The sequence below is a fragment of the Talpa europaea genome (assembly GCF_964194135.1).
Source record: "Talpa europaea genome assembly, chromosome: 9".
NCBI lineage: Eukaryota > Metazoa > Chordata > Mammalia > Eulipotyphla > Talpidae > Talpa > Talpa europaea.
Genome location: NC_140076.1, coordinates 50,552,936 through 50,567,548, shown reverse-complemented (window position 1 = coordinate 50,567,548; position 14,613 = coordinate 50,552,936). Strand labels below are relative to the sequence as shown.

Genomic DNA, 14,613 nt, shown 5'->3' with positions numbered 1-14,613 from the left:
ACACTTTCTACTGAGAGTGATTGTCATTTGTTACACCTAGAATTCACCCTATTCTGCTTTCTCTTCCCCGGATGTTTAGTTCCTCTTGACTTGATCATTTTTAATTCATCATTGTTCAATGACTTTAATAAGATGAAGGATGGGAGAGACAAATTGGGGTTATGACAAATAAGTTTAAGTCATACAGTACAAGAAACAATTGCAAGCAAGAACAAAGAGTACCTTTTCTCTTATAGGCATTACTTTTAGAGTCTAAATTTAAATATGGTCTGACTATTTTAGTTAGCCTAATTAAATTCCAATGTCTCAGATGAAAAGTTATTTTACTTGAAGTCAAAACTTCATACCTTTTATTGAGAGAAGTTTAGAACATGAAAAAAAGCTTAAAATTTTATGTAATAATGGTTTACCTACAGTGATAATTTAAAAATTAAATTGTGAGGATACATAATCATTTCGAGAAAGATATGATCAATACAGAAAAATGTTTGCCAAGGAATCTCATGGAGAACACAAGAACTGAAATTCGCCTTGAGACTAGGTGTACTGCACATATTGAAATAGAAGGGAGTCTTTCTAAGAAGAAAGAACACAATGTATAAACATGTGTTTAAATTGCAGCCTGGAAATTAAAAGGACTCCACTTGAATCTTAAAAAAATCTGTAAATAGTAATTTATATATTAACTCCCTTAATATCAAAATAACTTATTTTGATCAATTTTATTTGCTCAGATAACAACCACATAAGCACTTATGGAGCTTATCCTTCCATTAGTAAAAGGTACCAAGTTATTGGACAAAAATTGAATCTTGGTTCTTTCATGTAATAATACTAATATACATGTCACACAAATTTAGTATGTCAGTTTATTTACTTAAAGAGTATAAAGATTATCAATATATCCTTTCTCAGATAGGAAACTTTGTCTAGTTTATAATTTAATAGATTTTTATTGATTTTGAAGGGAAAAAATCAAAACTTTATCAAATAAATTTCAAAAGCACAAGTTATGTCCTGCAAAACCTTAATGAGATAATGTATGTAAGACTCAAAGTTTCTGGCATGGAATGGGCAGCTGAGATTTACTGAAGGTTAATATGAAATAAATGATTAATCCTTGTTGAATGGAATTAAAATTTCTATCATATATTTACAACATTTAAATTTCCTAATGAGTGATGATAGGTACATATCCCAAATGTTTATTCTTACTAGACATATAGTCTAGTTCAAAAATTATTTGGATGCCTAGCATATACTTGGGTGAATAAAATAGTTACATGCTGTGACTTCATGGCACTTCCTGAAGTAGGAAGAATGTAAAGTTGATTTGCCAACTTTTTAGATTCTGGAGGATGGGAAGTATGTATAAAATAATTTGATAAATATATTTCTTAAACATTCTTATCAGTACATTTAACTATTATTTCTTTTAAAATTAAGGTAACATTGGTTTATAACACTGTAAATGTGAATAATATAAGTGTATATGTCTTAGCCAAATGGCAAGCATATTTTTCTATCACAATGTATTATATTCCCATAAGACTACAGAGGAAAGCGCTTTTCACCGTGACTTCAAAAATCAATAAATGCATTCTATTCATATAAATAATGTGAAATTACTCAGATGGTTCCAATATACATTGCCCCAATGATAAATATTTCTTGAATTTTAAAACAAACTAAACATTACAGTTCAATATGACTGCACAGTTTCATTAAAACTTAGGTTTTGACAGTTTCTCAGAAGGCCAACATTTCGTAATTAATGATGTTCAATCAAAAGATTGACCTTCTGAATAACTGGATAGATGCAAACTTAATAGGAAAAAAAAATGCCTTAGACTATTTATTGAAGCCTAGGAGCTATTATCTTTTAGAATGAAAGTTAGTTCTGGAACCAGGCCTAAGAAATTGGCTCTCTATGTTAACATTTATAGATGCTCTTTACAATAAAAATCCATGCTATCTACTTTATTTTATGCTATATTTAAAATAAGAGAAATTATAAAAAGCTTCATTTAGCTTGATCATTTGTGACCTGCTTTAAAGGTCCCTAAGATTGAACTTCCAGACACATGAAGTTTAAGATACCAGGCACTTGATATAAATGGCTCTGGCATTCATTTCCAAGCCAAATCTACAGAGCTTCTGCAGACAGAAACTTCCTTTTATCTGAGACTGATTCAGTTAGTTCATTTATTTAAAGGTTAATGTTAATGAGATCAAGGTCACAGGAGGGACCTGAAGGAAAGAAACTTTGATCAAATTGACCTAGATTTGAATACCATTTCTGTCCCTTAATATTTTCATGACTTCAAATGAGTAACACTAGCCTGAGGCTGTTTCTTCACCTTTAAAATGGGAGAGTAGAACCTATCTTTCTCTGTTTTGGAGAGGAATATAGGAGATTCCACTTACATTCGTTGACTTAGTTCAGGGCCTGGAACATAATATTCCATCAATAAATCTTAATTGTGACTTCAGCTTTTTATTAAAAACTCTGCACATGGTGTGTATTCTATTGATCATTAGTCAGCAATACTCAAATACGAGCAAAATATTTGTTCTGAGAATATATAGGAGCCTATCCACCTTACTTATATATTAGTGCACATAAGGAATTTCAACAATTCTAAATAAATGCCTCATCTTTCATATGACAGCTATAATTGGTTCTAATTCTGCTGCAGTTATTGAATAAAGTGTAAGAGTCAGTATGTAAAAATCATACAGTTTGATGCATATATGCTCAATAAATTGTGATGCATGAAAAAATGGATGATTGAATGACCTATTTAAAACTATGGAGCATTCAGAAACTAAGCTTGAGGCTAGAGATTAAAATTCACTCTCCTGCTGAAATTGACTTGCTCCATGATTTGGAGAAGTGTTCTAAATCCTCTATTTCTCTGTCTTCTACTTGAAAACACAGGATTTGTTATGTAATATCCGTGATCTCTCTTCAGTTCTGAGGGCTATGATTCAAATAGGCAAGGAAACTTAACCTTTGTGGTAATTTATTTATAGGAGCAAAAGTCCCTTTGAGCTCCTAGTAAAAGATGAAAGATTTAGACAATGTGAAAAGAAACCAGGGTATTCCTTTGAGCTCTTAGATCCCATCTTTCTGTTTTCTCTTCTAAGTCTTAATAGAGTTTTTAAAATTTCAAAATGTATGTTATTTGACCAACTGAAGAATAATGCATTAGGAAAACCCACAATAAAATAAATATCTGAAAGAAATGACTCCAGCTAGTTTTCCAGAGAAGAAAGAATTAGAGATGAGGACATTGGGAGGAGAAACAACCTGAAAGATCAGCAAATTTGTTGGAAGTCTATGACTTCCATTGAAGACCGTTGGTCACTACCTCCTGGAAATGGTTTTTGCTTGCTCATTCATTCAGCAAATGCTTATTGAGTGATTACAATTTTTTTAGCAACATACCAAGGTAGGAATATATATAAACATGAATCTTATACTTATTTTGTCTTTTAAATTTTTGATCTTTGGAGGGATAATAAGGTATGTATATACATTTTTAAAATACTTTAAATAGAATGAAAGAAAGTTACGTGAGATTTAAGAGTAGAGAAAACAAATTCAACAAGTCAGTTGGCAAGGAAGGGGGAAAGTCAAAGAAATCTTGGAGAAGAAGGCATTTCATTTGGGTTTAAACATGTGTAGATGGTCAGAAAAGAATTCCTGGATCAGAAAATAATGAGAACAGAGGCCTCCCCGGTGGCGTGGTGGTTGAGCGCTGGGTTGTGTAGCTGCCCTCAGCCTCTGCAGCGCTGGTTTGATCCCCGGCTGCTCCCCAGCTACCGGAGGAGGTCCCACATGGCGTGCAGACCTCTCCTGTCGCCCGCTGCTCCCGTCAGCAATGTACCTCGTCAGTCTGCCTATTCTTCTCTCTGCTCTGTCTCTGGTGAATTCTCTCACCCTCCCGCACTTCTGACTATACCCCGTGCTTATGTAAATAAATAAATAAATCTTAAAAAAAAAAAAAAAGAAAATAATGAGAACAGAGATTCAAAGGAGCAGGAAATAGTACGCTGTTTTACCATATAATTGGAGAAGGGCAATGCGTTTTAAGATGGTGACTTTTGAAGAAGAGTTATGCTTGGTGGTTGTAAAATTAATTTTGATTAACAAATACCCACATGATGCTCCTAATCAAACTCTTTCTTATCTAGGCTACTGATGTGCTGCTGCAACATGGAGCTAATGTCAACATTCAAGATGCTGTTTTTTTCACCCCATTGCACATTGCAGCATATTATGGGCATGAGCAGGTAAGTCTGACAGTAGATCTCCATAGGTAGGGGACCACTTTCATGCTGTAGGCAATTTTCTTTTTTTAAAGATTCATTTTATTTATACAAGAGCTGGAGTACAGGCCAGAGGCGTGGGAGGGTGAGAGGATTTGCCAGAGACAGAGCAGGGAGCAAAACAGGCAGACGACTGAGACACACTGCTGAGGGGAGCAGCAGGCCAGGCAGGAGAGGTCTGCCGTGCCATGTGGGAATCTCCCTGCCCTGCCGGCAATCGAACCCATTGCAGAGGCTGCGGACAGCCCCACAGTACTGTGCCAACCGATGTGCCACTGGGGAAGGCCCTGTAGGCAAATTTTTGAACTGCCCTAGCTTAAAGGAAATGATATTTAGACAGCATTTGAATTATTTTTGCTATTCTGTCATCATTTTCACCCTTGATGAACTAATAGATCCTTAGAAATACTGCAATTGTTTTAATTCCCTTTCACCATTTCAATATAAAAGGGAGGCTGTAGAGCACATTAGCAAGCCTGCTGTCACAGAAATCAGTGAGTTTGAATATTCCTTAGTTTGTAATCATGTGTAGATTATATAATCTTTCTAATCTCCAGTTTCTTCATTGATTAAATGATGAAAATATTAAAAGAACCTACCTTATAGGTTTGCTGTTAGGATGAGAGCAGAGTGTTTAACAAATGCTCAACAAATGTCACTGAGATCATGTTAATAACGATTACAATATATAAAGGCCTTCCCATCAGTTATCTAAAAAAAAAAAACATGTTTTTCAGAGATGTTTCCTCTTTTCTACTGTCAGGATATGGTGTCTCTAAAATATCTCCTAAAATATGTTCACATTCTAATCTCTAGAATCTGTGAATGTTACCTTAAAAGGGACTTTGCAGATGTGATCAAGTTAAGATCTTGAGTTGGGGAGATCCTCTGGATAGGCCTAATTTAATCACAAGGGTCATTATAAAAGAGAGCAGGAAATCAGAATCAATAATAGGAGATGTGACAATGGAAACAAGTGATTAAAGTGATACAAAGAAAGAGCCCCTAAGGAATGCAGGCAGTCTATAGCAGCTGAGAAAGCAAGAAATATAAATCTTTAGAGAAATAAAACCTGCTGATACCTTGATTTTAGACTTCTGACCATCAAAACTATAAGAAAATAAATCTCTATTTTAACCCAATAAATTTGTGGTAATTTGCTCCAGTGGCAATAGAAAACTAATATATGAATAACCTAGATAAACTAAATGTGCTTTAAATATATAATTATATAACAGTTACATATTTTTAATATTTTATATTTGTAAGAAAATAACACAAATATGAATAGCATGCTTTGAAATTTACAGTATACTCTCATTCAGTAATAATATTATTTGTCCTTTGTGACAACCTTATGAACTTATTGTGTTACCAGCTGAGTGAACTCATGTTATGGGACACACACTATATTGATACCTTTATCTGGATTTTTATTATTACTTTTTTATTTTTATTTATTTTTTTTTTTGTGGGACCCTTGCCGGCGGCCAGGGAACGAACCAGCGCTGCAGAGGCTGCGGGCAGCCTCACAGCCCAGCGCTCAACCGCTGCGCCACCAGGGGAGGCCCTATCTGGATTTTTAAAAAAAATTGCCACAACCTGAAATTAGCTATTATTTGCTTCTTCTTATCAATGATATTGATGAAGCTCTCTCAGCTCAGGTAGCTCAAGGAATTAAATAGACCCACATGTAACATAAATGTGAATATGATCAGATAGGCAAAACTTAACTGCTTTTTTGATACCCTGTTTTCATTTTTCCACATTTTGTATTTCTGTGTCTCTAGTCTTCCTCAATTATGGAATAAAATTTTATTTTTACCTTCATGGAGGTCATGTTGTTTCTCCTGATGATCTCAAGTTGAAATGTAAACTTGTGTGTCTGCTCTGTCCTAGTCATTTTGCCTTTATTTCTTTGCTAGCTGGCATATACTTGGACACTCTCAGACTTGTGAAGCATGACCTATAGCTAGGGAAGATTGCTCATTTCATTAATGTGCTGCTTAGAGGGCACTGGTGTGCACTGAAGAGCTGGGCACTGAAAATGCCTTTGAAAGTACAGAGTCCAAAAGCCCAGGTGCTAAAAAGATTCCACACTTTTCTAACTTCAAGCACAGACAGAATATACACAATGCATATCATTTGTAGATTCATCCATTTTGGCATTTAACCTCATCACCCAATAGAAATATAAAGAGCTCCTACGCATGTTGGATGGAGAGTTAAATTTGTTTACTTTCCCTGAGTATATAGTCACAGTCTTATAAAATTATGCTAAAATGAGCATGGCCCTTTTATGATAAGGTACTATTCACTTTCTGTGTGCAAAAACAGCACATAAGTAGTTTATGGATGCTATTGTCATTTGCTAAAATATGCTGACTGGAGAATGGTACATTCGATATATAAATGTGCCTAATGTGCCATGTTCCTTGCCATTTGTTTATTTACTTATTTTTAAGTGGAAGAGTAGATGTTCTGTACCATTTTATACCAAGAGCAATATTTTGTAGGTATATAATAATAGTGCTTAATAGATGATCTATTTCAAAGGTAGTTTAAATCTGTCCATTAAAAAGTCACATAACCAGAATTTATGGAGTCTGTGTAAGTGGAAATATCTGCTTAGGAGTGCAAGGCTCTTGAGACTAAACTCTTACTGTTCTGATTTCTCCTGAATTAAGTATCAGCCTGTTCATTAGGCAACAAAGGAATAAAGTGTACATGTTCCATATTTGGTGCTGCTGGACCTACCAACACTTACTAAGTATCAGGCATTTATCTAAGTGTTTTACATGTAATTACTTATTTAATTTTCTCGACAATTCATAAGGTAGAACTATGCTCATCTGTAGTGCTGAAGAAACTCAAGTCTCAAAAGGTCAAATAATTTGTTTGAGGTGACAAAGCTTAAAAAGCAGAAGCCTGATTCAGAACCCTTGTTCATTATCCACTAACTCAATAGGAAGTTTCCCCACATCTCACAGAGTTAATTTTTTGCCTAGAGTTTCTATCAAATATGTACCAAACTCTTGAGAGTTTTCTGTCCAAGACATATTTATTTGGTGCCATAAAGATAGGTTTAGTTTTAGAGCTTGAATTCACTTTATACTCACATCTCTGTGCTCAGGACAATTAAGGGGTGTATTTTAAGAACACAGATGCCTCCTACCTTATCACTTAGGATCGCTGTGATGACTTCTGAAATTCCAATGGGAGGCAGTGTCAGGTCTAGAGAAATTACTTGGAGGGTTTCTAAGTGATTAAATGAATTGAAATGATCCCACAAATTACCTGAAACAACACTGGAAGACTTGTAAGTCATTTAATACTTGATCTCACTCTGTCCCTTTGGATGTGGTGGCTTAGCTTGCAGAGGAAGATGCTGAGGACTAATGCCTTTTATTCACACATCCAGAACTCCAATAGCAAAATGACTCTCCATAACCTATGCATGCAGCAACCATGAAACCACTGCTGCCTTTGACCAGGAGACTTTGGAAAAGATTGTTTGAAGATGATTATGGGTGACTAATTTAGAGAGGTTTATTTTTGTACAATAAAAACCCAACCCTGAAGCTGCTTCAGTTTTATATTTCTTGGTATAAAAACTCCTTACTGTTCAGGCTGGTTGGGTCAAGATTTTCTGCTATTTTCAGATGAAACTAACATATGGGGAGGTCCTAATTATATGTCCTCTTCCATGTTGCTGAAAACTTTGCATTATGGCTTGACTTTTCACATTTTTAAATGAACGGGTCTTTTAGGTAACTCGCCTCCTTTTGAAATTTGGTGCTGATGTAAATGTAAGTGGAGAAGTTGGAGATAGGCCCCTGCACCTAGCATCTGCAAAAGGATTCTTTAATATTGTAAAACTCTTGATGGAAGAAGGCAGCAAAGCAGATGGTAAGATTGTATATTGAGAAGATCCTTGTTATTTTTTACTTTATACCTTTTTACTTTCACTTTCCTTATTTAAAGAATAATCTTATAGGCAATTAATCCTGTACTCATGTATAATTTGTTCTTCAAGTCATAATTTATTATTTTAATATAGTAATTAAATCTATATGTGAAGTCTTCTTGACATACCTTAACACTTAACATTAGGTGTTCCAGGAATAATAAGGGATAGTTTTTCCCAAATATGTTTTTTGTATTTGTTGCTTTTCACTAATTATTTTTTAAATTTTTTTATATTTTTACATAATTTTTCATTTTTGTACAATGTGTGCATTTTCACCTTGGTTATAGTCCCCATACAATTCCCACCCACCTTGTTTTGATGCTACTCTCCCTCCCCCCGCAAGTGTGTCTCTGGTTTATAGTTGTTTGTTGATTTTGATTTTGATTTTACTATAATGCAAATCAAAACTACAATGAGATACCCTCTTACACCAGTAGAATGGCACATATTTAAAAAACTAGCAACAACAAATGTTGGTGAAAATGTGGAGAAAAAGGAACTCTCCTGCATTGCTGGTGCGAGTACAAACTGGTCCAACTACTATGGAAGCTGTGTGTGTTTTTCACTAATCATTTTTTTAATTTTTTTTTAAGATTTATTTATTTATTTATACAAGCACTGGGTATAGACAGAAGCATGGGAGGGTGAGAGAACTCACCAGAGCCAGAGCGGGGAACAGAACAGGCAGACTGACGAAATACACTGCTGAGGGGAGCAGCGGGCAGCAGGAGAGGTCTGAGCACCATGTGGAACCCTCGCCTACCAGCTGGGGATTGAACCGCCGCTGCAGAGGCTGTGGGCAGCTTCGCAGCCCATTGCTCAACTGCTGTGCCACTGGGGAAGCCCTTCACTAATCATTTTTTAATGAGTAAAATTTACATAAGCAAAATTCTGGAGTCTAAAGTGAATATTTACTTATGCAAAGATTTATGCAAAAACTATGCAGATCAAGATAGAATATTTTCATCTGAAAAGTTAACTCTGGAAAGTTTCCTGTGCCTTCTCAGTAAATAGCTTTCACCACCAAAAGTAATAAACATGCTGGCTTCTATTGCATAAGTTAGGATTTACTGTTCTTGAATTTAACCTCATTTTGTAGCTGTCTTCTTTTGACCAGCAAGATGATTTTTACATTTATCCATGCTGCTGCATGAATCATAACTTTCTTTTTTCACTGATGAAGATTTCATGAATATACCACAATTAGTTTGCCCATTGCATCCCTAGTGGACATTTATGTTTTTAGTGTTTGACTTTTATGGATATTGCTGTTGTCAACATTCATGTTCAATTTTTTTGTACACGTGTGTTTATCTCAGGGATTGCTTTAGATTTGGGGACTCTAAATCTTAAATCTGGTTCAAGAGGTATCCATATGTTTAGCTTTTTAGGAAATTTTAGACAACTTTCCTGAGTGCACTGTTTTTACCCCTAGAGCAATAAATAAGATTGCAAATTCCTCCCTATCTCTGCTCCAATATTTGAGACTGCTGTTATTTTTAATGGCGATAGAGTGTGATCAGGTTGGGAAAAAAGATTTAGATACACAGAAAAACTTTAACTATAGAATAATATTTCCCATAACTTTTAGTTTTTTAATTATAAAATTCTGAAAAATTGATTAAAGGTAAAATAACATACTCTTATGTTTATTGAAGCACTATTTAAGTAGTCAAACTATGGAAACAACATAAATGCCCAAAAACAGATGAAAAAAATATGGCCTATGTACACAGTGGAATACTATTCAGCTATAAAAAAGACAAACCTGCCATTTGCAACAACATGGATAGAACTGGAGAAAACAATGCTAAAGCAAAATATGTGAGGAGAAAGAAAAATACTGAATGATATCATTTATATGTGGAATATAAAGAAACAAAACAAAGTACCAGATAAAACCAAACCAATCACAAACCCTAGAAATATGACTACAGAATGAGGCTACCAGAAAAGGAGGGAGAAGGTAGATAGCAAAGTAGAGAGGAGGCGCAATGCACAGGGGTGGAGGACTATGGGTGCCTTGGCTTTGGGTGTGGTGTAATAACATACATGTGATGGGGGTGGTTCATACCTCTAAATTATATATAATTTTGTCAAGCAATATTACCTCAATAATAGGGTATTGAAAAAAATCATCTTTTTCTATTCCTCACAAACTTTATTTTTAGACAAAAATTTACTCAGTTATATCTTGTCATTAAATTCTCTCAGGCATAGCCAACATCCTTCCATGACCCCCAAGAGACCTAATTAAAAGCCCAGCTGTAAGAGCTGCTGGCCTTTGCAGCAGAAATGATGCACATTTCCAAAAGGACAAGGTTGTCAAAGCTCTAAAACTGCCAGTTCCATTGTCCAAAATCCAGACCAACAGTCATTTAATAAAGCTAATCAATGTTTCTAACTACTCATAAAGAAAGTACAAAGACTTCCAGAAACAATGTTGGTGAAGTGTGAGGAGAGCAGTTTCCATCTTGGATACAAGGATTATTTTTTTTTTTGTGAACTTTGCAAAAACAGTTTGTGTCATTTTCTGCAATCCAGTGTGTAATTACTCAGGCATCTTTTCTACAGAATTATCATAAACAACCTGTGTTGTCAGAATGCAAGGAATACTGTTCATTGGACCTTGTTCAAGCAGTCTGTTTGATCCTGTTAGTTTAGAATAGGCAGAGGTAACACCTTTGTGAATCACTGAATGGATAATTGTGCTTTTGAAACTGCCTCATTTTTTTCCAAAGGGTCAGGAACTTCATCACTTTTTCCTTTTATTATCAATGCCAACTTCAACTTTTTATTCCTCTGGGCGACTCCAAAGCTCAGTGGTGTCAAAATGAGTGTTGTTTGCAATCAGCAAGTCTCTAGGATCAAAGGAGTCTTTTACCAAAAACACATGGAAATGTGTACTGCACCCAAATTCCCCCTCCATCTCAGCATCAATATAATTTTTAACATTTTCTTTCAGTTTCACACAAACACTACATGCCTCCTACTCAATCATTTAAAAAAATCAAGAGATGATATGACTCAGTTTTTTGACTCAGTTATTTCTCTCTACTATATACTTTATGGTAAATCCCTTTTGCACTTCAACCAATTGCAGCAAATAAACCGGAAGATCTATTGTGCTGACCAGACACTGTATAGTTCTTATTATCAGCTAGTTCACTTATTCCAAAATGTAGCTCAGCCTCCAGATGATTTATTTTAAAACTGGACTTTACCTATGATAAATGGACATTAAAAAAGGGACATAAATGATAAATGGACATAAAAAGAAGATTAAATGAATGACCCCCCAAAAGGAGCACAACTTGAAATCTGGTATTTACAGTATGTTTCCATGGTAACAGAATGTCACAAATGAAAATAAATTCAGGTTACAAAATCAGCCACAATTTAATTCTGAAGCAACCTCTTCAGTTAAGCATGTTTGGGAGGCTGACCTATTCAGTCACATATGTTTTAAGTCTATAGTCTTCTGCCTTATAGCTCTTAGGGCAATGAAAAAGGAGAAATGTAATGCTTATTGAATGAGACTGAAAAGGTCAAAATATTGCTGGACTCCATAAGAAGAAAATAGTGATACAATCCTCAAGATTTATCATTTTAATAAAGTTAAAAATAGGAAATTTAAAATTCAGATTTTATTAGTTTTGTCATTTGAATGTTAAATGTCATCACTCTTTTAACAAGGAAATGGATATTTTTAAAAGCCACAGGAATTTTTAGGGCAGGAACAATATTTTATTTCTCAAAATATGTGAGAGCTTTTACTCAGATTTATTGTTGAAAATGTACTTAAGATACGCTTAGTAATTGTTTTCAAGTTAGTGGAATGTTCTGGTATCGCTGAGCTAATATGGAAATTTTTATTTTATCTTTAACATCAATAAGCAGAAATAAGCAAAAAGTGGTATCCATTTACCTACTCATTCACTCAATCTTTCTTCCAAAAGACATTGCTGATCAAAGTAGAAGACTGGGTACTGTTTTCTTAATGACTATTTATATGGTATTCCTTTGCTTAAAATTCTCCTTTATTTAAATCTCTCAGTAAGATGGCAGGTCAGAGTAAATAGAATTATCATTCAAACATTCAATTTTCCTCAGGTAAGATATAATAATACATAAAATTCTTGCTTTTGCAAATTAGTCCAGGACAAAACTAAGCAAATCACAATGACTAAAGGAGAAATACAGGTGCATATACATTACACTGTGTCCTATTTCTCCTGACTTGTCCCTTTGGTTGGTATTTATATATTCTTTGATGGGAAGAAAATCTAGGACATTGCAGGTAATTTGCCAAGTACTTAGATAATCTACTTTGAAGTATATTGATTCAACTAGAGGCAAATAACGTAGGGTGTGGCCAGGGATGGCCAAAGACAAATTATGAATTAATGGAAGATAATGCGGATTCTGCTTTACAATGTACCCTCTGGACCTCAAGGAATCTTATGTGACCTCCAAATGCCCTGGACTCCCGACTGTTCTCAAGCATCGACTGACAGTATTGACTTTCCCAGGCTTCCAACAGAATGTGAACAAAGGAAAAGTGTCATAAAAGGAAGAAATCAAAACAACTAGGAACATTCTTCTGAAGGAAAGGTGTCCTTCTGAACCATTTGTTAATAGAAAAGATTCAAAGACTTATTTTTCAATAACAGCTTTCGAAGGAGGAGTTCAGTGACTTTGTTAAAGATTTTCCTTTGACTTAAGATCTTGGTAGACAATGAGAATCACTGTCTACAAAATCAGCAGCTACAAGGTCTAAATCAGTGTTCATTAAATGTTAGATGAGGATTATAACAACAATAATAAACTGCTTGCACATTTTTAATTAATTATTATGTTCTCTTTCTTCATTATTAAATAAAATTCCTTTCCTTTAACTCTTTTAGTTCTATTGGAATTTTTAATGATAGGTATGTAGACAAGTAGGTAGGTAGATAAATAATAAATAGATAGATTGATAGATAGGATTTGCTAAGAACTATGTTTTTTCTATTTTGAGTAAATCACCCAACGTAGAATAGATGGACAAAGTAGTCAAATAATGAAACAAATTAACTATAGAACAATTGATTTAGTTGTTTTAGTTGTTCAAGTTGTGCTTAAGTAGATTTAGAATATAGAAGCTTGCTGTTCAGTTATTATTATTTCAAGTCTGTAATTATTGCCTGTTCAACTGGACTATGTTATTTGACAGTGCAGACTATTTATAGCTTATTGGTCTTAGCACTTAGGAATTTTTAGGAAGGAAATTGATAAAAGGTGGAGCAGACATATCCTTAAATGTCTATCATGTGGCTGCCATCATGTTAGAGATCTTTTGTAATCATTTTCTTCTTTAATGCTTTCAACCTCTGCACAACTGTAGTATCCATTGTTACTGATAAGATATCAGTACCTCCAACATCTAGCACAGTGCCTGCAGTATAGTGATCATTTAATACTTGTTGAGAAATAAGTATGTATCAGTCAAGTGTTCTTATTTGCAAGAATTGGAAACTATCTCTTGCTAATTTATGCATAAAGGCAACATATAATGAATATCAAGTAGCACACAGAATCTCCCCTAGAACAAGGTGCAAAGTCAAGAAAGATTGGAATCCTGACAGCAAAGAACTATGTCTATAGTCAAAACCCAAAACTAGTTCTATGAAGACACACTGCCTTGTAAGATGCATCCCAATATTTGTGCTCCTAGCACCAACAATGCAGGGTCCTGAGTCTGTGGTTGCAGTCATTGCCACTGAAAGCAGGATGGAAGTACTCCACCACCAAAATACATTGCCCAGCTAAATCAAGCTCTGCTTTTCTGTGTCATTCATCTGATAAAATGTCTTGATTGGAGGAGCCAATAGGTAAGTGTCCAAGGCAGGGCACTGTTGAGAGTAAGAGTCACTATTAAAAATTATGCTAGGACAGCAAGACTAAACGAGACATATGGTCACCGTCTGTTAACCCTGTGCCCTAGCTGCAAAGGAGACTTGGAAAGTGTATTTTTTGGCTTCTGTGATGGAACATTATCTTGGCCACTAATCAGGACCTTCAGTATAGGGAATTTTCCAAATGTTGGACCTGAGTGTGAGGCAGAGTGGTCCAATGAAAAGGACACAAAACAATTGAGTGAACACTTGACTACCAAATAACTATCACAGATAAAACAATTGATGAGATCTGCCTCATTCCAAAGCTCATTGTCTTTTCATTGAAAAATGTTTTGTGTACTATAGGATGACAATTCTCAGTTAAGAACCTCCTACAGTGTTGTCAAATCAGAACCTCCTACAGTATTG

At 34.8% G+C, this 14,613-nt stretch overlaps 1 protein-coding gene across 1 annotated transcript in view; it reads left to right on the top strand.

Moving 5' to 3' along the window:
• Positions 1-14,613, top strand: part of LOC311177689 (serine/threonine-protein kinase TNNI3K) — a gene marked incomplete at both ends in the record, with an annotated part of 250,766 nt that overhangs the window by 66,035 nt on the left and 170,118 nt on the right. Inside the window, 2 exons of the mRNA XM_084243926.1 lie at positions 4,201-4,299; positions 8,106-8,244. Coding sequence (XP_084100052.1) covers positions 4,201-4,299; positions 8,106-8,244 — 238 coding nt within the window. The remainder of the gene's footprint in view (positions 1-4,200; positions 4,300-8,105; positions 8,245-14,613) is intronic.